This window comes from Stegostoma tigrinum, chromosome 7 (assembly GCF_030684315.1).
Source record: "Stegostoma tigrinum isolate sSteTig4 chromosome 7, sSteTig4.hap1, whole genome shotgun sequence".
NCBI lineage: Eukaryota > Metazoa > Chordata > Chondrichthyes > Orectolobiformes > Stegostomatidae > Stegostoma > Stegostoma tigrinum.
Genome location: NC_081360.1, coordinates 73,538,649 through 73,564,708, shown reverse-complemented (window position 1 = coordinate 73,564,708; position 26,060 = coordinate 73,538,649). Strand labels below are relative to the sequence as shown.

The window sequence follows — 26,060 nt, the reverse complement described above, 5'->3', positions numbered from 1 at the left end:
TCCAGCTTTTTTGCGAAAAAGCTACTGAGTAGCTAAGTGTTCCAACAACCATTCAGATGAGCACAGTAAAGATTCAGAGGCAAAGAGTTTTCATTGCTCTGCTTTTTTGTTTTGGTTACCAAACACTTCTCTTCTATAACTGCCACAGCCTGGATTGGTATCAATGTGAATCAGTCTTGCATGCCCAGCTAACTCCTTGAATTTTTTAAGCCATTTTATTTGAAAACATCACAGGATTTACATTAACAAGTGAGCAACACAATTAAAATTTACTCAGCGCCAATTTCTTTCTTGTACAATGTCAAACGTCTCTTTTCGTGTTCTTTCTTACGTGTTCCCGTGGTAAATTTTAGTGTAACATTGACAGGGTTGGTTTGCAATTCATTGTGGGATTTATTTTGTATTCTAAAAGCTTAGTTCCGAGTGGAATAACAGCTCAAATCAGTTTTAAAAAGCCAAGGTAATGTGTTCAAGTCAATTACTCCTGTCAAGTACTCCAATTGTAGCGGAACACCCTTCAAATTTGAAATAAAAGTTATTCTGGAGAAACTTGGCAAGCACAGCCTAACAAAGATGCATTGGACCTAGATGTCTAACCCCAACAGATGTTGTGTAGATAGCAATTATCACATGCTAACATCATAGCCACAGCTCAGCATCACAAATATTTACTATAAAACACTATATAACTGTGTAACTGGTGCAAGCTAAACACTTTCAACTGGTTCATGCATTTCAGGTAATTTAACATTTGAATGTTCTGAATTCACAATCCGTCAATTTAAGCTCTTGCACTGAAATCTACCAGCCAGGTACCTCCAGCACTGACTCCAGTCAAAGTGAGGTACAGAGTAATCAATTTAAAGTATAGCAACAGGCAGCGCCTACATCCTGCACATTTCAGAAGAGAGAAGCCTCAAAAGATAACACAATTTGAATGCTTTAAGAAGAACCACAGTGATATCTATGCTTACCCACCACAAACAGTGGTGTAGTATTTTCTGATTATAGTTCAATTTTCAATGATCTTGTAAAATTAAAACAAAGCAAAATAACTGATTATAAATCTCAGTATGCTCCTGTGCCTCAAGTAAATGTAGGTAACACTGTTGCATTTTGAGCCAACCTCTCCACAAGCTAAACTCACCAAAGGCAGCTTCCATCTGCTCCTCCTTCTCCCAAATGAATATTACTTATATAGAGGTGGCATGGAGCTTTACCACTAGGGAAAGTGGTGTACAGGAGATACTATGGATATTTGTCCAATATTTGCTGAAACAAAAATGATATTGCCTCCGAGATAATGGGAACTGCAGATGCTGGACATTCCAAGATAATAAAATGTGAGGCTGGACGAACACAGCAGGCCAAGCAGCATCTCAGGAGCACAAAAGCTGACGTTTCGGGCCTAGACCCTTCATCAGAGAGGGGGATGGGGGGAGGGAACTGGAATAAATAGGGAGAGAGGGGGAGGCGGACCGAAGATGGAGAGTAAAGAAGATAGGTGGAGAGAGTGTAGGTGGGGAGGTAGGGAGGGGATAGGTCAGTCCAGGGAAGACGGACAGGTCAAGGAGGTGGGATGAGGTTAGTAGGTAGTGGGGGGTGCGGCTAGGGGTGGGAGGAAGGGATGGGTGAGAGGAAGAACCGGTTAGGGAGGCAGAGACAGGTTGGACTGGTTTTGGGATGCAGTGGGTGGGGGGGAAGAGCTGGGCTGGTTGTGTGGTGCAGTGGGGGGAGGGGATGAACTGGGCTGGTTTAGGGATGCAGTGGGGGAAGGGGAGATTTTGAAACTGGTGAAGTCCACATTGATACCATATGGCTGCAGGGTTCCCAGGCGGAATATGAGTTGCTGTTCCTGCAACCTTCGGGTGGCATCATTGTGGCAGTGCAGGAGGCCCATGATGGACATGTCATCAAGAGAATGGGAGGGGGAGTGGAAATGGTTTGCGACTGGGAGGTGCAGTTGTTTTTTGCGAACTGAGCGGAGGTGTTCTGCAAAGCGGTCCCCAAGCCTCCGCTTGGTTTCCCCAATGTAGAGGAAGCCGCACCGGGTACAGTGGATGCAGTATACCACATTGGCAGATGTGCAGGTGAACCTCTGCTTGATGTGGAATGTCATCTTGGGGCCTGGGATGGGGGTGAGGGAGGAGGTGTGGGGACAAGTGTAGCATTTCCTGCGGTTGCAGGGGAAGGTGCCGGGTGTGGTGGGGTTGGAGGGCAGTGTGGAGCGAACAAGGGAGTCACGGAGAGAGTGGTCTCTCCGGAAAGCAGACAGGGGAGGGGATGGAAAAATGTCTTGGGTGGTGGGGTCGGATTGTAAATGGCGGAAGTGTCGGAGGATAATGCGTTGTATCCGGAGGTTGGTAGGGTGGTGTGTGAGAACGAGGGGGATCCTCTTGGGGCGGTTGTGGCGGGGGCGGGGTGTGAGGGATGTGTCGCGGGAAATGCGGGAGACGCGGTCAAGGGCGTTCTCGATCACTGTGGGGGGAAAGTTGCGGTCCTTAAAGAACTTGGACATCTGGGATGTGCGGGAGTGGAATGTCTTGTCGTGGGAGCAGATGCGGCGGAGGCGGAGGAATTGGGAATAGGGAATGGAATTTTTGCAGGAGGGTGGGTGGGAGGAGGTGTATTCTAGGTAGCTGTGGGAGTCGGTGGGCTTGAAATGGACATCAGTTACAAGCTGGTTGCCTGAGATGGAGACTGAGAGGTCCAGGAAGGTGAGGGATGTGCTGGAGATGGCCCAGGTGAACTGAAGGTTGGGGTGGAAGGTGTTGGTGAAGTGGATGAAGGGTTCGAGCTCCTCTGGGGAGCAAGAGGCGGCGCCGATACAGTCATCAATGTACCGGAGGAAGAGGTGGGGTTTGGGGCCTGTGTAGGTGCGGAAGAGGGACTGTTCCACGTAACCTACAAAGAGGCAGGCATAGCTGGGGCCCATGCGGGTGCCCATGGCCACCCCCTTAGTCTGTAGGAAGTGGGAGGAGTCAAAAGAGAAGTTGTTGAGTGTGAGGACGAGTTCAGCTAGGCGGATGAGAGTGTCGGTGGAGGGGGACTGGTCGGGCCTGCGGGACAGGAAGAAGCGGAGGGCCTTGAGGCCATCTCCATGCGGAATGCAGGTGTACAGGGACTGGACGTCCATGGTGAATATGAGGTGTTGGGGGCCAGGGAATTGGAAGTCCTGGAGGAGGTGGAGGGCGTGGGTGGTGTCACGGACGTAGGTGGGGAGTTCCTGGACCAAAGGGGAGAAAATGGAGTCCAGATAGGTGGAGATGAGTTCGGTGGGGCAGGAGCAGGCTGAGACGATGGGTCGACCAGGGCAGGCAGGTTTGTGGATTTTGGGAAGGAGATAGAAACGGGCCGTGCGGGGTTGGGGAACAATGAGGTTGGAGGCTGTGGGTGGGAGGTCCCCTGAGGTGATGAGGTCGTGAATGGTGTTGGAGATGATGGTTTGGTGCTCGGGTGTGGGGTCATGATCGAGGAGGCGGTAGGAGGTGGTGTCGGAGAGTTGGCGTCTGGCCTCGGCGATGTAGAGGTCAGTGCGCCATACTACCACTGCGCCACCCTTGTCTGCGGGTTTGATGGTGAGGTTGGGGTTGGAGCGGAGGGAGCGGAGGGCTGCCCGTTCTGCGGGGGAGAGGTTGGAGTGGGTGAGAGGGGTGAAGAGGTTGAGGCGGTTGATGTCTCGACGGCAGTTGGAGATGAAGAGGTCGAGGGAGGGTAGGAGGCCTGGGGGTGGTGTCCAGGAGGAGGACTTGTGTTGGAAGCGGGTGAAGGGGTCAGTGGAAGGAGGGTTAGGTTCCCGGTTGAAGAAGTAGGCATGGAGGCGAAGACGGCGGAAAAACTGCTCTATGTCCGACCGTGACTGGTATTCGTTGATGTGTGGTTGTAGGGGGACAAAGGTGAGCCCCTTGCTAAGGACTGACCGTTCGTCCTCAGTCAGTGGGAGGTCTGGGGGGATGGTGAAGATGCGGCAGGGCTCAGTGTGGCTGTCTCCTCTGGGGTTGCAGGCTGTGGAGGTTGTGGGCGGAGCGATGAGGTCGTCGGCCGTGGGCGGGGTTCCGTCGGCCGTGGGCGGGGTTCCGTCGGCCGTGGGCGGGGTTCCGTCGGCTTAATTGTATCAGCGTAAGTGGAATAATCTAGCCAACTGAAATCCATCCTAGAATTCAAAATTTTGCTCCGAGGTGTTAAGATCAAATGGCATTCTGATCATAAGACTTCGAAAAAACCTTTGCATTTATCTCCTAAACGCTGGGTCCCTTACAGTTGAATATTATTGGTAGAGGCTATGCTACAGGTTCCAAGAATGAGAAAGCCGCTAAAATTTGAGGAAAATTCACAGTTAAAGGAACTGGAAGAGGAGGCCAGGAAATTCAGAAATAGGTGATAAGGAGAAGGGATAACTGAAGAGCAAACCCTGGCATTTCAGACACATTTCAGGGACCCTAGAGGCAGTTGGTTTGCCAGGACAAAATAGGGGTAAACATCATGATTTCTTCTTGCTACTTTTTACATTTACATTATGGACAATTCCAAGCATTTTTCACAGAAACAGGAAAGTCCAATGCAAAAGCTAACACTTGCATCTGAGACTCAGCTGAAGAATCTGATAGCTAATCCATACATAGCAGCCTTCTCTTGCTTTTGCCTCTGATTATAACAACATTGTTTTAGCCAGACCTGGTTATACAATCCCAGAGCATGAAAGCGAATTAATCCTGTGAAGCAGACCAAAAATTCTGACTCCAGGAGACAGTAAAATTCCAGACAGCTAAGTCAATCCTGCCTTTGGATCATTTTACCAGCAATCGGCCTGCTCAGTAACGTCTTGGCCAAATGACAACGGACAATTCAAGCAAAGGATCAATTATGAGCCATGTTCAAGGCCTTCAGCCCCTTGCCAGTAGCAGAGTGACCCTTGCATCATGGGAAGGGCACCTGTTTCATAGACTTCCCAAAAGCTTCCCTATTTCAACCAGAATCCTAGCTCCATGATGGTAAAATTGGAGGTGTAGTGGACAGCAAAGTAAGTTGCCTCAGAGCACAACTGGATCTTGATTGGCTGCACCAATGGGCCAAGGAGTGGCAGATGGAGTTTAAATTAGATAACTGTGAAGTGCTGCATTTTGGAAATACAAATCAGGGCAGGACTTATATGCTTAATGGTAAGGCCCTCAGGAGTGTTGCTGAACAAGGACTCCTTGGAGTACAGGTTCATAGTTCTTCGAAAGTGGAGTCACGGGTAGATAGGATAGTGAAGAAATCGTATGGGATGCTTACCTTTATTGGTCAGTGCATTGAGTATAGGAGCTGGGGTCATATTGTGGCTGTATGGGACATTGATTCAGCCACTTTTAGAGTATTGCATGCAATTCCAGTCTCCTTCCCATCAGAAGGATGTTGTGAAACTAGAAATGGTTCAGAAAAGATTTATGAGGACGTTGACAGGGTTGGAGTGTTTGAGCTATAAGGAGACGTTGAACAAATTGGGTCCATTTTCCTTGGAGTGGAGGCTGAGAGGTGACATTATAGACCTTTATAAAATCATGGGGGGCATGGATAGGGTAAATGAGGAAGGTTGTTTCCCCAGTGGGGGAGTCCAAAACTAGAGGGCATAGGTTTAAGATGAGGGGCAAATTTTTCATGCAGAGAGTGGTGCGTGTATGGAATGAGCTGCCAGAGGAAGAGGTGGAGGCTGGTACAATTACAACATTTAAAGGCATCTGGATGTCTATGTGAATAGGAAGGGTTTAGAGGGATATAGGCTAAATGCTGGCAAATGGGAAGAGATTTATATAGGTTAGCTAATCAGCATGGATGAGTTGGACAAAAGCGTCTGTTTCCGTGCTGTATATTTCCATGACTCTATGACTCTATAACCCAAGGAAGGAGATTCACAGAGGCAAAGGCTGCCTCCCACAACCCTGATGCAGCCATTGAAGGGGCTTCCCTTCAGTTGGGGTCTGCTATCCTGTGCCACGACGAGAAAATTATTTTAAGTACCCTATAAGGAAACATTGTAATGATGAGGTCCTCTTGCTCTCCTTGCAGCCTCACAGCCATCTCTCCCAGTGGGACTATTAAGAATACAGAGCTACCAGCCTTCTGATTGGGTCCATTGTCACAATCCCACTTGCTGAGCATGTGGGCCTTAGATCCGCATTTGGTCCCACTGTGAGTAAAAACTTTGGCTTAGATTTCCCAAATTTCCCCATTTTGGAACCCCCAAGCATTTTTCAGTACTCCCACACAAGCACATGATGGTCACAGCAATCTATGGGTGATATCTTTAAGTATGGCTGCATTATGGTGTCAATTTTAAATTGGCAATTTCCCAAGCCACTGGAGGCAGTGCTCAAGGGAGGAATCCTCAATTCTTGGAACTTACTAGTCATTCCAGGGAAATTTTGACATGACAACATCCACCCTTTGTTCATGATGCATTCTCTAGCCCTCATGGGCTATATCACACTAGACAGGCTCATGATTTATTCTGATAGCTCAATGTCAAAGACTTTGGTTCAACCTATAATATCTCTAATATATTGCTTGCATCATTGAAATTAAAAACCATGTAACTTAAATGCAAACATTTTTCCCACAATACAGAAAAATCAAAAAGATGCTAAATATATTCAGAAAAGTAAGCTGATTCAGTGGTTTTGAAGATCTGAGATAAATATTAAATATCAGCTCTATATATTATTTATGCTAAAGTTATTGTACTTTGCTGGTCTGGGACTACATGCACAAAGCTGTATTCTCCTGGCATCCTTTTCAAGGGTTTGAAGAGTAAATATAATGTTACTGGCTTTCTGATAACATTAGAAAGGATCAGAAGTCTACAATGTGAAATGGAACATTATTCACATGGAACTGAATATTACTGAAAATCAGTTAAGTGTCATCTTTGTCTATCAGGGAAAGCACCACCATCTTCTCTCTGTTACATCATACACACTCAACCTCTGCTATTACACACACCTCTGACTATTACTTGCAACATCTTCCCTCAAGTCGCTCTCAACACCCACCCCCCATGTCCTCAGCCCTGCCTACCCACTCCTTAGAACACCTCTCCACATTCCCCCATCTTCACCCTCCAGAAACGAATGGCCACTTGATCATCCAATCAAAACTCCGAGGTCAACTAGCAACATTGTAGAATAGACTCACCTCCAACCCAGCTGCAAACCTAGATATAGATTGCACCTCGACATAGTGGGAGAGAAAAAAAGAAGGCCCAAGAGCACATGAGTAGCTTAGGAGAGCCTTCATTTTAAATATTTTATGACATTTGTTTAAATGCTGAATTCTCAACATCAGCTGAGTGAGCAAATGTCTGTCGAGCCACAACACAACACTGCAGGTACAAAACGGAAACCAAAAGAACTGCAGATATTGCAAATCAGAAACAAAAACAGAAGCTGCCGGAGAAGATCAGCAGGCCTGGCAGCGTCTGTGCTAACATTTTGGGTACGGAGACTGTTCTTCAGAACTGAAGGCACAAAACCTTAGTCATCTTTAGTGCTACATGAAGTTCGACGGCCCAGTCTGTGCATTGAGCAGTTCCTACATTATGCACAGATGACAGGATTTTGGAAGGTGATTGCTGTTTTGGCAATTAAACTGAATCTTTCCAGACTATTAATGGTATTGCTTGCTGATGCTGCATGATGCAGTCAAGAGTGCTCAGAGGGAGGCTTTGGACTCGACACAGGAGCTCAATGCCTCAGGTTCACAGAGCATGTGATGTTTATCGGTGTGTTTTAGCTTTAGTGTATGAGCGTCTATGTAATGCTCTCGCTTTTTCAAGGGCCACACATCACTCAAAAAAGAAGTGCCCTCCCTCACAAAACACTTAGCCTGCACACTCCTTTCTGCCCGCAGAATTAGTTGCTGCCTGCCTGATTTATATTGCGACAAGAGAAGCTCATAGACAGCTGGAAATCTGCGCCAAAGTCTCTTAGATGAGCACTTAGATCATACACTTTGTAGCAGCCTGTGACAGCTCAAGTGAAGTAAAAATCATTAAGGAGAGAGTCCAGAAATACAGGTGCAACAACCGAAATAAACAGAGCATCAAATTGGCCAAAAAGCAAATTATGCTCGGAATGCCTAAACAAAGACAGACATAAGAAGCATTTCTGCGTAGAGACAAGTCATTGCAAGCTCCAAACCCAGATAACTGAAACCAGAGAGGCACCAGAATGCATTAGGAATGTAAAAGGGCATTTCAACCCTCCCTGACAAACAGACAATATTAGGCACATGGGGCAGACATGCCTCAGTCAGACAAAAGAGCAGGTGTATGCTCTGGGTTGAAACCAGACTTCCAGGCCCCAGAGACACATCAAAAGGGTCACTGTCAAGCAAACCATCGAGGGCCTTTAGCAGCATTTCACGGTGACAATGCCAGTTAATTTGAAACTTTTGATTGGTCGAGTCCTTGGAAAGTTCCAGAAGGTAACCAGAATAAGAACCCAGCCTGGCAGGCGTTTGGTTCCTCCACTCTCCAGCCTACCTAGAGGTTCATCAGGACACAGCAGTGACCAGAACAGCTCACCCTCCGACCAGAGGGAGAATCAACCCATGAAGAGAGGAACAGACTGAACAATTCGACAGACCAGCAAAAGTTACGAGTATCTGGGAAGTATTTTAAGTTTCTAAAGAAACAGACAGTTAGATATAGCAAACAAACAAAGCCATCCCTCTACTTAAATCTTCATCACCCAATTTTTACAAGTTCCACTAGCACCCAACCCATCTCAGCCTTTCAAGTCAACATGCCAGATATGGTAGTGCACTGACCCCACATGGAAGCTGGGGAGCTACTGACTGATGGCCACAACTCTTTTGCATTACTCCTTTCCTTTCGATGCTCTATTGTCTCCCCCTTTTATTCTGAGTTGCCCTAATCACAACTGTCACCCCTCCCTTCATTCCAGCATGCTGTATCCAACTCCCACAATTAATGTCCCAAGCTTCCATCCCAGGACAGTTAGCTCTGATATCTGCCCTGGGCTTTTAGTGGATGAATACCCAGGAAAGCCCATGGTCCACCCATTTAAGGGACTTGGTCAGATAGCCTCAAAGGACGCGTGACCAGATTCCTAACTGATCTCAGTATAACTCACTGACAGACATCCTATAATGCCCCAGACTGGTTACACTAGATCTGACTGTGGCCTGGTACCCAGACTGTGGAGACCCTCTAACACTGACTGCCACTCGTGGCAGACTAACCATGCCTTAGACCCTGCACTGACACTTGAAATTGCCTCGAATTATTGTGCCAGGAGCCCTTGACTGAAGGATGTCTTCCCTTGACTTTGAGGTGTGGCCATTTGGTTGATGCACATGCAATGTGTCTGGCACACAGGCTGCTGGCACAAACTGCAGATAGGAGATCACATTGACATACAGCAGCATATCTACCCCCTTGATTGACTCACAAGCTTAACAAGATGCTTGGCTTCATGTCTGCACTTAAAGGTAAGTCAAGGTTAAAGAACTATGAGACTTTAAGTTCTGGTTGAGGAGTTAAAGTGCAAAAAGGCAAAGCAGGGATGTTGTGAGCAAAGTAGACGAAAAGTAATTGAGCATCAGGAAAGAAAGCAAGGACCTCCCAAGAATCAAACCACTCGAATTCATGTGATAGCTGCCTGTCTCTACGTGTAAAGACTTCGGCAACAGCATTGCACTGAAAGGTGTCAGTGCACTCCAAAGTGCATTCCTGAAATGTAGTACAGTGCTGTAAGCAGATCAGGGATAGGCTATGATGATGCAGTGAGACTGGTACATGTCAGATGCTAGAGTCGGTTGATAGGGTTGCAATTACAGCCCAGGGATTCAGCCCTAAGGTATTGGTGCCTGGCTCCCAAGATGGAGGACCAGTGGACCAAGTAGTAAGCTGGAATTGCCAGATAACCACCCTGATTTTCTTGTTGGGAATTGTCACAATCTAGCCTCTATCCCGTGGGTGGCAGAATAGAAAATTGCTTATTTAACAAGGCATTTTTAGACAACAGAGATGTTGATGTATGCAAAAGACCTTTTTCTACTCAGCTGCAGGAATCACAGCTCGCTGGCCAATTTTTGCAATTTTTCCAAAATTCCTTGCTAAGATCCTAATTCAGTGACTGAGAAGATTCTGTCCAGTATATAGATTGCCCTCAACTTGTGAACTGTTTGAAGAGGGGGAAATTTGCTGAAAAAGCCTTGTTACAATGGAACAGTCAAATGTATATGACATTTTGATATTCAAACTAAGATAAATAAAGCTTTAGAAACTTCTCTTCACTGTTGGTTACCACAACAGGAGAAAAGAAGCTGCACTTACACATTTTGGGACTTCAGCAGTTGCCGAAGTAAATGACAATAAATGTTATGATAATAAAATATAGTCACTGTTGTAGTGTAGAGAATACAGCAGTCAGCTGATGCACAGCAAGGCCTTTCCAAGAGGAATGTAATAAACGATTCACCAAGGTCGAAGTAGATCATTTAAAGTGTAAATATTGGCCAAGACCCTGGGGAAAAAATGTGACTTTATCCTTGCTTTTGGGATTTCTGCATCCATCATGACAATCGATGTTGAATGAATTATCTAAAGGACACTTGTTCTGGTTGGGTGTCACTCCCTCTGTACAGCACTGAAGTGTTCTTCAAGATTTGATTAATTTTATTGTCTTGTATCGAAATACAGTGAAAACCTTGTTTATGAGTGGTACAGGCAAATTTCAGCAAGCAAAGGCTTACATGGTTCAGACTCTGAATTAGGGCTTGAATGCACTAACCATCTAGCACAGAAGCAAGAATACCACCAACGAGCAAGGACTAAAGGTAGAGCGTAAACATAAACATAGCTCAGGAACTATTTTTATCCCATTACTGTTTCCTTCAGAACTAGTTGTGAACAGAATCCTCCTACCCCTAGTTGAGATGGTCAGTTTTTGTTTGGAATTCAAGACAAGTACTTGCATGATTCTGGCATGTTGACTCTCCGCAGCAATTATTTGCTCCTTCAAAATTAACACAAATACATCATAAATCTCTTCTCCTTGTGCATTTAAAGAACTAAAGATATAGTCGAGAGATAGTAGGAACCGCAGATGCTGGAGAATCTGAGATAACAAGGTGTAGAGCTGGATGAACACAGCAGGCCAAAAAGCATCAGAGAGGCAGGAAACCCGACGTTTTGGGCCTAGACCCTTCTTCAGAAAAGATATAGTCTATTTGTCTCAAAGAATGGACAGATTTCCAGCCCTTTAACTTGAGAAGTTAAATGTGCCATACAAATCCCAGAACGCCCAAGATATATTGTTGATGTTGAATGTGTTAGTTTTTCACCTCAGTGTAAATTTCTAAAATAATAGCTATTTACAATGTCAATTTATTTCCGATCCATCCTTCCAATCAATTCCACTTGAATTTCTTAACTACCTTTTTGTAGGATTTGATTGAATTTAATTGTCATAAACTCTGAACAAAGTTCTCATTTTTAAAGGAATAGTAAGTACAAATTGTACCTTGCAACAACATTAGATACAGGACTGAAACAGTTCAAGACAGGACCTCACTACTGTCCTCTCAAGGGCGATTAGAAATGAGCAATAAATACTGACCTTAACCAGCACCGTGACCAGATCCCTGGCACATGCGACTTCAATTCATCACTGTTCCAAACAGCATACCTCAAACCATTAAGTTCCTAGGTGAGGAGGAATGAAATGTCTCTCCTTTATTCACACAACCTCTCAGCTGGGTGCAACAAGATTAATTTAGAAAGGGATTCCATCTCTTCTGGATACATTTTGCCTAGGCTCAAATGCATTGTTAATTTAAAAAGAGGTAAATTAACCAAGCATTCCTGAGTTAATAAAGTGTGAGTTTATTTCTTAATAAAACCCCAGAAGAATTAGTAACACAAATGCATTTACACACAGATTAGAAACAAGAAATGAACACAAAGTTTAAAATAAAAGCTAGTCTTTTGCTTTTGCAGGGAGCAGATAGTTGAAACTCCACTGCAATGGCTGCAAGGTTAAAAGTCAATTGGTTAAAGTTCCATCATTCTGATTCCTCTTGATCATGCTTAAATTTCAGCATTCAGAATAAAAGCAAGTCCTGTTGTTTTCTGTTTTCCTTTTATTCAGCTTGCATCAGTCTGTCGTCTTTACCTGCAGAGGGATAACTTGGGCAGAGTTCTTTGACTGCGAACTTCACAGCATGCCAGCATTTGAACTCAGGTTGGACGTACGAACATACGTACCGCCCCAGTAGTATACACCTGTAGAGTTAAATGGCTTTTTAAACCCTCATTCTTGTGCATTCTTCAAAAAGGGAAAAACACAAAGTATCTGCAGTGTGGGACATAATCTGGAGGGAGTGACTTGCTGTTGAGCAGTATGCCACAGACATTTATAACCTTTGAACTGTGGCCTCATAACTATATCTTTCCTCAAACTCCCCCACCTCCCTTTTGGAGGTTGTTTGAGGTTCCCTTTGCATCATATGTGCCACACTCTCCCCAGATAGCCCCTTAATTTACATCTATAGCCAACTTTGGTCACACCAGACTGTTTTAAAAAACATATTTTGTAATTAAAGGCTTAAAGCAATTGTAGTATTTCAGGTTTGTGAACCATTGCTGTACCATCAGTGATGCACTACTTCCAAAACAAGAGAGACACAGTGCTATCTGGCATAGAACTTAGGTTAAATGACATGTGGGGGTACTGCATGCATTGCTATTTTGCAAAAATGATGTTGAAGCATTGGAGAAAGTACAGAAATGATATTCAACATGTTACCAATATTGAGAAGTTGCCAACATAAAGATTCAATAGGCAAGAGACTTTGAGAAAAGAGAAGATGAATGATTAATGAACAGAAGATTTAAAAATTCTGGAAAAGGTTCAAGAGAGAGAGAAGGAAAGAAACCATGTCCGCTAGTTTGTTAGCTCAGAACATGGCAGTATATGAAAAAATTGTTGCTAAAAAAAACATAAAGAACTTAAGAGGGCTTTATTTAAGAGTGTGGTGAAAGCATGAAACTGACTGCCCACAATTGTTGAAGTCGACAGCATTGATATGTTTAAAGGTAAACTTGATGCACATGAAGGAAAAGTGAATCGAGGGGCACAAGAACAGATGGGAAGAGGTTGTTATAGCAGCAGGATACTCACCTGGCTTAGCAGTATAAACGTAGTTGACACAATGGCCGGTTTGTGTTGTACATCCAATACAAATACATTATTGAAATGTCTTGCATAATCAGTGCTGGTGTAATGACTTCTGTGTTCCTAATTATTTGTATGTTTGCTTTGTGAAAAATTGGCATTTTAGTTCTGTTGAATCGACAGTCTCCCTTTGGTTTCCAAGAACTCAAAACAGCAAATTACTGATTTGCTATTTGAGTTTTAGAAACATTTCTCCATTTTATAAATCTCTGGACCCATATGTAATAAAAGCAATTCCATCTTCAGGGAATGTGAAAAAATAAATGTTTGATTGTACTGTCAATAGCTTCATAAAAGTGTTGGGTAGCCTTTTTATCATTCACTGAAAGTCAATATATATGAAGCTTCATAACTCTACTGGGAGTCTGATTCTTCTACCTTGGTGTTAAGATCTGAATCTCTTTGAGCATATGCCCTTTCAAGTAAAATTAATCAATCTCTTTATCACATCAGCAACATCTGAAGCTGCAATCATTATCACACTGCTGAGAACAAAATGAAAGTGCTGATCACAGAGGGAGTCTGGTTTTAAGATGTGCACAAGCAAAGTTTCATTACATTCTAATTTCAACAACAATTCCATACAACCAGGCATCTAGCTTTGTAATGCTTTGAAACTGGAATTAGTTATTTGAAAGGTCTATCAATTTACTTTGATGCCACAGATAAACAACAAGCCAAAACATTAATAATATACAAGAAAAGCAGAGAATCATCCAATATATCAGCTTTATAAGCTGACGTTGTCACACTCATTCTTGAATACAATTTCAACATCAAAACAAGTTATAGCTGATACTTGTGGAAACGTACACACTTTGCTGCAAATCTCCTCATGAGAGAAGAAGAGTGCAACAAAGAAAAGCTGTTCAGAAATATTTCATGGCAAATAATTAAACTATAATGTGAAAAAAATGTGAAGGATTGATTTACCACGTTTGATAAACTTTTGGTGTTAAGTTCCCTTGAGAAACAAGGAATCCTATTGATCCAATTACATTCATAATAAAAGCAAGCTTTCACAGCAAAACAGGAAATTCAAACTCTACTACGCCTCAACACATGCTCGTTAATGTATAATCCTTCAGCCTTCATAATTCTACAGAAAACCCATGATACTTTACATTAATCATTCACTTTCACAAGATTCCACAAACAATCTTTTTCTATCTATTTCATTGTATTGATCATTTTATGTAATTACATTCTCAGGTTTTAATAATGTGGCCTTACACAATAGTAAGTTTCTTTGTAAGGTAATGGATCTCCAACATCATTAGTGGTGATAAAATCAGTTTGCATATCGATCAGTATGTCAAATTGGAAAGTAATTGAATTTTAACTAACATATTTAGATCAAATATAGTCCCTCAGCAGATTGTGGAAATACAGAAAGGAAGCTCACAGGGCTCTTGTGGTGCTGTAACAACATTCCTTTCTCTGGATCAGAAGACAAAAGTTAAATTCTCACTTGCTCCAGAGGCACATCATTGCATATCTGAACAGGTTAATTAAGAAATGCCTCGGAAGGACGTTCAATTCTTTTTACCCATAGAAGTTTAGTACTTGTATCTGAGATCAATTTTTAAGTAGATTTCTCTTGTAATAAAATTAAACATTTTTTTAAAAATAGCATAGAACTGACAGGGTCTAACAATGTCTCTTTCAGATGGATGAAACCCATTTTTTTTAAAGGCAATTAACCGGCTAAGAGATTCTGAGGGCACAGAGTTTTCAACAGTAAACTTTCAATGTGTAATTTCTTAATTTATCTTTTATGGTAATTATTTTAGCAGTACAACACTGGAAAGGAATTGCATTTTTAATTTGGCTTCTGTAACAAAACTCATTTATCATTTCATCTTTGCCGTTCGGTGACATTTTGAGTTTTCTGTATTCCTCCCAAAGATTTCTTTCCCATTGCAGTTACACAGTTTCCAGCTTTTCATATTTTGACGTTTTTCATATTTTGTTTATCTTTTTACTGTCACCCACCTTTAAATCAGTGCTTATTCCCCCTTTCTTTCTACTTAATCTGTGTTTAAATATGTCCCACTGATTTACAACTGTGATTCTAACCCTCAGCCCTCAACTATCTCTAATCAATTTGCTTTAAAATTTTTCTTTCACTGATTCTAAAATATTCTCAACAGGAAATGTCAATATTATTCACTCTCAAACTAAGCTTTACCAAAATCACCAATTTCTACCTCCATAACACCATCTTTGTCTCAACTTGCATCTGTAGCACATCCTTTATTCTACTAATTTTAGCATCTGCTTCTAACCTATTTTTCCCAATCAACCTGCTCAGAGATGTCAAGTACACCTCTGGAGCAGGTGGGGCTTGAACATAGGCCTGCAGGTCCATGTACAGTGACATGGCCACTGCGTCACAAGAGGGCCCTAACCTCTGTTTCTATTTGCTTTACAATTCATGGCAGAATCATCAGCTCTCAACCCTATTCCAGAACGCCTTATCTCCTTTTCTTCATGAATATGTGTGTTATCTTAAAACATAAATTTCTTTTTCATCATCTTATCCCGCACTTTCAGTCATTTATCCTAGTTCTTTACAACTATTAGCTGTGAAATACCTTTGACTATTTTATACATTAAAATTACATATAGATAGTTATCCGTGTCAGTGGTCATTGATAAGAACCTGGATAAAAACAAGAAATAATTTTCACAACTTAAAAAGCAGGAATTTATCCTCAAGCAGATGCACAGGACATAAACTTAAATTACATACTATAATCTAATATCTCTCGAACAAGCAGACTTATCACCAGAAATCTCAAAATAGATATTTTCTAATTAACCTCTCTGTAGTTGTTACTAAACAACTCTAGAGCACATGTGTACTTGAAACTAAAACTCTCATCTGAGAGGTAGTGGATGTTAAGAAAACCCGAAATAGATTATTACATTCATCATTGATTGGTTGTTAGAAGACCAATCTCACTTGTTGTCATTCATTGTCAATTAACACTTGGAACTGCTGATAATTCTTTAGTTAATAAACTCATGACAAGGGTTTAAAAGTCTAACATGACTGACAAAGTCTTTTACATGGAAATATGTATTGCTTGTTCCGATTAATGTCAAAAAAATCTGCATTAATAAATACGCTGCAAAGTGTGGTGTCAACAAAATGCAGTTATTATCAGAAACAGTTGTGTTTATTTCAGTTGATTACAACATTTCATGAAAGAGGTAGCATGCAGGAGTCATAAGATCTTTAAAGCATACAGTATTATGAAGTATGCCCATGGTATAGTGAAAGGATCTTATTAGACTATATATTTGGGATAATATTTAAATTTTACCTGTTGTCCAAATGTACTGTGCTTCTTTAGGTGCCTCTGTATTAGCTTGTGTTTGTAGAAAAATGAAGATCCAAAACATTATGGATTTTCTCAAATTCTGCCGCATCCATCCCACCAGGCCAAATTCATCTCTCAAGCTCATAGTCTGGAGAATTTCGTCTTACCGCTTCAGTTTCTGGAGACCAAACAACATGCTTGATGATTCATATAATGCAACCTTTTACCTTGGTTTTCCAGTGCATTAATAAACATTCATTTTTGTTAATAAAAAGGAACTTAAAGAAAAGTCCATACAAGATGACATGAAGATCATCACTTGGCCCATCACAACTCATCCAGTCTTGAAAACTCTAATTCCCATCTCAAACAGATTCCAAGTTTCTTGTCTAAATTCTGCCACCTATATACAGAAGGGAGCAACCACGAAGATCGAATTAATATAATGATATAAGGAAAAAATTTGTAAGTTGGGCATCTTTTGTTGAGCAAGATAAAAGTGACATGTTTTTCTCCTTAGGGTTAAAAAGGGCTGTATATTATAGACCATGACTAGTTATTTCACATAGTCCAAAAGACCAGAAGAGGATGCCTGTGACTTGAATGGGGAAAGTACAAAACCTATTTATTTCAGTGAGTAAATAGTTAAACGACAGATCAGGATCCTACAGTAGATGATGGAAGCTATTATTATTGATTTAATTAACTAAGAATTTATATACATATGAGATCAAATTGTTGACACAGTTTATCAACACTTTGAAACAAGATGTGGATATTTAACAGAGATAATGGGAACTGTAGATGCTGGATAATCCAAGATAACAAAGTGTGAAGCTGGATGAACACAGCAGGCCAAGCAGCATATCAGGAGCACAAAAGCTGACGTTTCGGGCCTAGACCCTTCATCAGAGAAGGAGAGGGTTCTGAAATAAATAGGGAGAGGGGGGACGCAGACCGAAGATGGAGGGAAAAGAAGATAGGTGGAGAGGAGAGTATATGTGGGGAGGTAGGGAGGGGATAGGTCAGTCCAGGGAGGACGGACAGAGGAAGAAGGCGGGATGAGGTTAGTAGGTAGGAAATGGAGGTGTGGCTTGAGGTGGGAGGAAGGGATAGGTGAGAGGAAGAACAGGTTAGGGAGGTGGGGACAAGCTGGGTTGGTTTTGGGATGCGGGGGGGAGGGGAGGTTTTGAAGCTTGTGAAGTCCACATTGATACCATTGGGCTGCAGGGTTCCCAAGCGGAATATGAGTTGCTCTTCCTGCAACCTTTGGGTGGCATCATTGTGGCACTGCAGGAGGCCCATGATGGACATCTCATCTAAGGAATGGAAGGGGGAGATAAAATGGTTCGCGACTGGGAGGTGCAATTGTTTCTTGCAAGCCGTGTGGAGGTGTTCTGCAAAGCGGTCTCCAAGCCTCCGCTTGGTTTCCCCAATGTAGAGGAAGCCATGCTGGCTACAGTGGATACAGTATACCACATTGGCAGATGTGCTGGTGAACATATGCTTAATATGGAAAGTCATCTTGGGGCCTGGGATGGGGGTGAGGAGGGAGGTGTGGGGGCAAGTGTAGCACTTCCTGCAGTTGCAGGGTAAGGTGCCGGGTGTGATGGGGTTGGAGGGGAGTGTGGAGCGGAAAAGGGATCCTTGGAGAGAGTGGTCTCTCCGGACGGCAGACAAGGGTGGGGATGGAAAATGTCTTTGGTGGTGGGGTCAGATTGTAGATGGCAGACGTGTCGGAGGATGATGCATTGTTTCCGGAGGTTGGTGGGGTGGTATGTGAGGACGAGAGGGACCCTGTTAGGGCATTTGTAGCAGGGGCGGGGTGTGAGGGCTGTCTTGCAGGAAATGCGGGAGACCCCACTACACACCCCTCACACGCCACCCCCGTTACAACTGCCCTAACAGGATCCCTCTCGTCCTCACATACCACCCCACCGACCTCCGGATACAACGCATCATCCTCCGACACTTCCGCCATCTACAATCCGACCCCACCACCAAAGACATTTTTCCGTCCCCACCCTTGTCTGTCTTCCGGAGAGACCACTCTCTCCGTGACTCCCTTGTCCACTCCACATTCCACTCCAACCCCACCACACCCGGCACCTTCCCCTGCAACCATAGGAAGTGCTACACTTGCCCCCACACCTCCTCCCTCACCCCCATCCCAGGCCCCAAGATGACTTTCCATATTAAGCAGATGTTCACCAGCACATCTGCCAATGTGGTACACTGTATCCATTGCACCTGGTGTGGCTTCCTCTACATTGGGGAAACCAAGCAGAGGCTTGGGGACCGCTTTACAGAACACCTCCACTCGGTTCGCAATAAACAATTGCACCTCCCAGTCGCAAACCATTTCCACTCCCCCTCCCATTCTTTAGATGACATGTCCATCATGGGCCTCCTACAGTGCCACAATGATGCCACCCAAAAGTTCCAGTAGCAGCAATTCATATTCCGCTTGGGAACCCTGCAGCCCAATGGTATCAATGTGGACTTCACAAGCTTCAAAATCTCCCCTTCCCCCACCGCATCCCAGAACCAACCCAGCTTGTCCCCGCCTCCCTAACCTGTTCTTCCTCTCGCCTATCCCCTCCTCCCACCTCAAGCCGCACTTCCATTTCCTACTTACTAACCTCATCCCACCTCCTTGACCTGTCCATCCTCCCTGGACTGACCTATCCCGCCCCTACCTCCCCACCTATACTCTCCTCTCCACCTATCTTCTTTTCTCTCCATCCTCAGTCCACCTCCCCCTCTCTCCCTATTTATTCCAGAACCCTCCCCCCATCCCCCTCTCTGATGAAGGGTCTAGGCCCGAAACGTCAGCTTTTGTGCTCCTGAGATGCTGCTTGGCCTGCCGTGTTCATCCAGCTTCACACTTTGTTATCCAGGATATTTAAAATATGCGTTATTGTTGTGGGCATTTAATATGTGTGGGAGATGTATGTTTATTTTTTGGAGTTATGTTTCTCCAAACACGCCACTATTTACAGATCTTGCTTCAGCCTATTGTAGACTATATTTTACTGATTGATGGCTCTAATGAATCAATAATCCCTTAATCTTTATATCACTCAAGGTAGGAGACTGGATGCACCTTAGCCTCTTTTTGACCTGCAGCATTTTATATATTCTTACCAAATCAATGTCAATTAATCAGCATAAAACATTTATTTGCTTTTCACGTTTGGGTTCTAAAGCCCAACAGTGGAGATTCAGCTGGTTTAAATAGTGCGATCTTTCCTTGAAAGTTGGATGAAGCTGACACTGATCTATGATGCCTGAGGACATTGTCTACTGGCACTAGAAACTAGCACAAGATGTTATGATTTCTTGTACATTTCATCACGTTAAAGAGTTTGTAATTAACTGAAGAACAACTTAGAAGGAGTCAGTGATTTTATGGACTGATTGCTTATTACCTTGGTAAGTGTAATCAGGAAATGCCTCCACAGTGTGGGATGGAATTGATCCAAAGATATCTGTAACACCAAGTCCGGTGGCAAATTACTGATAAAAGTTTGAAACAGATGAGCAATGTTGAAACAGGACTTAATTCCAGAGTTTCAATGAAGAACAGGAAGCTCCATTGGATAACTGTAGCTTATTGTGGAAATTTAGAGGACAGTTTATCACAATCAAAGTGGTTCTTTGCTGCAGATGGGAATCTTGCTCAGTAACTGAATAGAAATGACTGCTTTAGATGATTATGTATCAAAACAAATTCTTGTAATATATTTCCAATTGCTGGGTGCATTGCATTGTTAATTGGCATTGCCACCAAACTTGGAAAAGCTATTCAAGGACAAGATGGGCCAAAGGCTCTTTCTGCAGTGTATCAATGCTATGGTCCTATGGTTCTATAAAATCTGTTTTGAAGTTGAAATATGGCATTGAGTGTATTGGATGATGTCCTATCTGGCTATGTCTGACATACGTCATCTCACAGAATCACGCACTTCCCAACTCATTATCTCAGCAAGAACAATGTTTGTTCAGGGTGTTCAGTAAATTGCACAGTGAGTGAGGCTGGAAATTCTCACCACTGGTGGGATTTTCTGAAGTCAAATGACCTGGCACCGCATTGAAAGGCCAGCAGGATACCACTTCAGATGTTGCAAGCCAGAAAATTCCCCTCAGTTCAGAAGTGCAAGATGGCACCAAGGTTTGCTGATTCTACCCGCTGATGGGTGATGAGACTGAAATAAGATCCATCTTCTTCCTGGGCAACCCCATATCTGGGGGCCATCCCACTAGACCTACCAAACTGGACAAGATCTAAGTGCCAACATCACGAGTTTCATTTCAGGATACTCTAGAGGTGACCTACCCTTCCAATGTTCCCTTGACATTGCCACCAGTAACTCAAGCCTGTATTTGTCAGCCAGCCTGGCCCTCTCAGCCAAAAGATTCGGAAGGACACCAGCCAAAGTCTTCAAAGTTGGCAGGGTGTACCAGTCAGCATGCTTCCTCCATCCCAACTGCAGAGGCCAAGCCTGCACCAAGATGTCGTGTGAGGTGAAGGAACAAAAATCCCTCTGAGAGCAGATCAGTGGCAGGGGCGTTCAATCATTATACACAACATGGACTTTGGTAATGTATATTCATTTGCACTGTTCCAATGTTTGCTTCAGCTCTATTGGTCCAATAGGACTAGTTATCTGGAATGAAAGATGTCGAGCATGTTCAGTCAGCAAAATTACGTTTGGTACTTCAATCATCATGCTTTCGTACTGATTTCATAATCAGCAAAGTCGGTGATTGGTGGATAGGCTTGTAAGTTCATAAAATATAGGAGCAGAAAGAGGCTATTTGACCCATTGGACCCGCTCCAATATTCAGTAAGGTCATGGCTGATCTATTCATCCTGAAATCAATTTCCTGCCTTTTCCACATATCCCTTGATCCTCTTAATGTTGAAAAAAGCCCATCAATCTCAACCTCAAATATGCTAAACAACCCAACTTTTACAGCCCTTTGTGTCAAGAGTTCCACAGATTCACCACCCTCTGAGGGGAAGAAAAATCCTTCTCATCTCTGTCTCAACTGGCTACCCCTTATTCTGAGATCACACCCTCTGGTCCTGGATTCTCCCACAACAGAAAACAACTTTCCGCATCTATCCTGTCAATTAGCTGTTGAATCCTATACGTTTCAGGAAGGCTGCCTCTCACTCGTTCACTCTTTTAAATTCCAATGAGTCCATCAGGGAATCTCACAACTATAAGTTTAAATTGCAGTCAAGATGCTCAAGATCACTGAGGATAGCACTGAGTTTGCAAGCAAGAGCTCAGGATGTCCACACGTGCGTGCACACACACACACACCCCACTGGAGCGAAGGTAGAATCTAACATTTATCTACATGGTCCACCGACATAGACTTATCCAATGTCTTGGGTTCTCAAAAATGCAGCAACATTAAACTTGCAATGGAGGGAAAAAATCGATGCATGGCAGCCCATAGTCATGACATTGTCAATGAATTGCAAGGATACTTTGAATGCTCATTAGAGTATATAGTATTGACCAGGGAGTGGACTCCTTACATGACTCATATCTCTTTGGCTCAGAACCAATTTAATGAAAACATCACTATAAACAAGGCAGTTCAAGTGCTAACTGTATTCCAGCTGTTTTCGAGCGCATTGGTCCAAGCCAAGGTTTGTACATGCACTGAAAATCTTACCATTTTTGTATGTCAGAGCCACAGTTGAAAGTAAAAACCAACATTTTATTGCAAACATAAATTAAATTGAAAAACAATTCAATCCTACAGGGAAAGTGCATCCTGCAAATAGAGGGCTGGAAACCAATTGCACCATTGAAATAATAACAGAAACAGAGAACGTCTCAACACAGCATAATCATCTTCAGCACTGGTGGCTATAAGGTTCTCTTTGGTTTCTTAACTCAGTGTGGCATTGTCTGCTTATGGGTTTGACTATCATCCTGGCCTATCTCAGGGTCCTCACACAGATATATCCACCTCAGTGGTTTCCTACCACTCCTGCACCTCTTCCTCACCCAAAACACAATCCTCATTGTGACTGAGATTATGGGGGTGCGCGGTATACACTATGATACAAGACATTCAGTGGAATATACAGCATTGCAGCATTCATTCAACTGGTCCAGGCATTGGAATGTCACATTCAGGAGGCCAATGATGTGTTCTACAGTGGTTGTAATTGAAGCATAGCAGTGTTGTATCTCTAGTAAGCAGCGAGACTGAGGGATATCCTCTGGATGTCAGGCATGTGAGAGATGGTATTCCTCATCATGTGGCAATCATCTTTGTATGAGCCTAGAGCATTTGAAAGAGGCTGGCATTGTGAATGGTCCAGGATATATGAGGTGTAGCAGCTTCGTGGATATTTACTGCAAATCAGCATCATCTGCTGTTGGGGTCACAAGATTTGAACATTAAGGAATGGAATTTTTTCTGTTGATGGAATTTGTTGGTTTATTGTAGAGCACTCTGACTGCAATTATATCCTGAACCTGCAGGAAAGCAGCAATGGCCAGATGTCCAAATGCTTGATTGGCCCCATCAAGGGGTTCAATGTGAACAAATGGGCTCTTGGGTAGAAAGCATCAGTAAGATCTCAGAAGTGGTTATGAGTTCAGCACTTGGACATTCCACAGAGGTACCCAGTAGGTCCCTGAAGCAATCTGCTGGCAAAGGAATTAGGAGAGTTTTCACTGTCAGGGATATGGAAATGGGATTGTCACACAATCCTTGCGATCATAGGTCCTCAACTACCTGCTGGTAAAGTGGGATATGAAGGTTTGAGACATCCAGACTCATTATCTGATTGATCGTTATTTTGCTAATAGCTGCATTAAGCCTATTGATGTTGTTCTGGTTGAGAGCCCTCCTTCAGTTTAGTAGCTTTTATCTTGCTGCTTCTCTCTTTGGAGGCTGTACAGTAGCTGGCAGAAGCTTTGTTGTTGTTGCTGCAGATGGAGTTGGCTGTGTTTTCTCCTGTTGTGGTTCCTCAACAGTAGTATGACCACAAGAAGAACTTCTGGATTGACTTCTGATATTTTATTCTGTACTTGTAGCAGATCTGTGAGAACAGTAAGTGAACATACAGGGTCTTAGAAAAAGGAACACTTCAACCACTGACATCCTTTCCCATAATCCTCCAGGTTGTGCTCTCACAGAGGATTACATCACTCCTCAGCAAGGTACCAAACTGCAAGTGTTTCCTTTGACTCTGTGTTATTGTGTACAATGAGAGGACAACTCCTTATCACCCATCTCAAAGGACCCAGAAAACATTTATGAGTCCAGTCCATGTGTCCTTTGCATGAAGCAGCTGCCAAGAGGCCTTTCCCAACCCCACTACCCTGACAGCAGATCCCTATTCTAGCAGATTTTGACCTGTGCGTGAAGATAGCTCAGCTGCAATGTGATGGCTTGTAGGCCTAGAGACACTGTGCCTTGACCAATGGGGAAGACGTGTTACTTCTTTTTTCTATCCATTTGTGGGATGTGGGTGTTGCTGGCTGGCCAGCGTTTCTTGTCCATTCTTAGTTGCCCTTGAGAAGGTAGTAGTGAGCTATCTTCTTGAAAGACTATAATCCATCAGGTGTCCGTTGAGCCACAATGCCATTAGGGAGGGAATTCCAGGATTTTGACCCAACGACAGTGAAGCAATGGTGATATATTTCTAAGCCAGAGTGGTGAGTGACTTGGAGTGGAATTTGGAGGTGGTGGTCTTCCCATATGTCTGCTGTCCTTGTCCTTCTAGAAGGAAGGGGTTGTGGGTTTAAAACCTGCTGTCAGAGGATCTTTGGTGAATTTCTGCGGTGCATATTGTAGATAATACACACTGCTGTTACTGAGCATCGGTGGTAGAGGGAGTAGATGCTTGTGGATGTGGTGCCAATCAAGTGGGCCGCTTTGTCCTGGATGGTATCAAGCTTCTTGAGTGTTGTTGGGGCTGCACTCATCCAGGCAACTGGGGAGTATTCCATCACACTCCTGACTTGCGCCTTGCCGCAGTATTCCTAGCTTCTGGCCTGCTCTTGCAGCCGTTGTGTTTATGTGGTGAACCCAGTGAGTTTCTGGTCAACAATAACCCACAGGATATTGATAATGGGGGCTTCAGTGAAGTTAACACTTTTGAATGTCAAGAGATAATGGTTAGATTGTCTCTTATCGGTGATGGTCATAGTTTGGCATTTGTGTGGCACAGAAGTTACTTGCCACTTGTCAGCTCAAGCCTAGATATTGACCCAATCTTGTTGCTTTTGAACACAAACTGCTTCAGTATCTGAGGAGTCACAAATGGTGCTAAACGTTGTACAATCGGTGAACATCCCCACTTCTGATCTTATGATAAAGGGAAGGTCATTGATGAAACAGCTGAAGATGGTTAGGCCAAGGATACTACCCTGAGGAACTCCTGCAGAGATGTCCTGGAGCTGAGATGATTGATGTCCCACAACCAAGGCCATCTTCCTATGTGTCAGGTATGCCTCCAACCAGTGGAGCAATTGCCCCCCCATACCCATTAATTCCAGTTTTGCTAGGGCTCCTTGATGCCACACATGGTTGACTGTAGCCTTGATGTTAAGGATGATCACTCTCAACTCACCTCTGGAATTCAGCTCTTTTGTTCATGTTTCAACCAAGGCTGTAATGAGATAAGGAGCTGAGTGGCCCTGATGGAACCCAAACTGGGCATCACTGAGTAGGTTATTGCTGAGCAGGTGCTGCTTGATAGCGCCATTGATGACAACTTCCATCACTTTACTGATGATCGAGAGGAGACTGATGGGGCAGTAATTGGCCGGGTTGGATTTGTCCTGCTTTTTGTGTACCGTACATGCTTGGGCAATTTTCCACATTGTCAGGTAGTTAGCAGTGTTGTAACAGGACTGGCACAGTTTGGCCAGTGCAGCAGCAAGTTCTGGAGTGCAAGTCTTCAGAACTATTGTCAGAATGTTGTCAAGGCCAATGGCCTTTGCAGTATCCAATGCCTCCAACTGTTTCTTCATCTTAAGTGGAGTGAATCAAATTGGCTGAAGACTGGTATCTGTCATGCTGGGGATCACGAGATGAGGCCGAGATGGATCATCCACTCGGCACTTCTGGATGAATATTGCTGTGAATTCTTCAGCCTTATCTTTTGCACTGATGTGATGGGCTCTTCCATCATTGGGGATGGGGATATTTGTGGAGCTATCTCCTCCAGAAAGATGTTTAATTGTCCACCACAATTCACGACTGGATGTGGCAGGACTGCAGAGCTTAGGTCTGATCCATTGGTGTGGGATCGCTCAGCTTTGTCTATTGCTTGCTGCTTTCACTGTTTGGCGTGCAAGTAGCCCTCTTTGGTGGCTTCAACAAGTTGATACCTCATGTTCAGGTATGCCTGGTGCTGCTCCTGGCATGACCTCCTACACTCTTCATTGAACCAGGGTTGAACGCCTCACTTGATGGTAATGGTTGAGTGGGGGATATGCCAGAC

The 26,060-nt window shown here is 43.6% G+C and overlaps 1 protein-coding gene across 3 annotated transcripts in view; it reads right to left on the bottom strand.

Moving 5' to 3' along the window:
• thsd7ba (thrombospondin, type I, domain containing 7Ba) overlaps positions 1–26,060 on the bottom strand; it is a 922,022-nt gene that overhangs the window by 806,828 nt on the left and 89,134 nt on the right. For all 3 annotated transcript variants that reach the window (XM_048535033.2, XM_048535035.2, XM_048535034.2), the window contains one exon: positions 16,571–16,745. In XM_048535033.2, coding sequence (XP_048390990.1) covers positions 16,571–16,712 — 142 coding nt within the window. In that variant the 5' untranslated portion in view covers positions 16,713–16,745. The remainder of the gene's footprint in view (positions 1–16,570; positions 16,746–26,060) is intronic.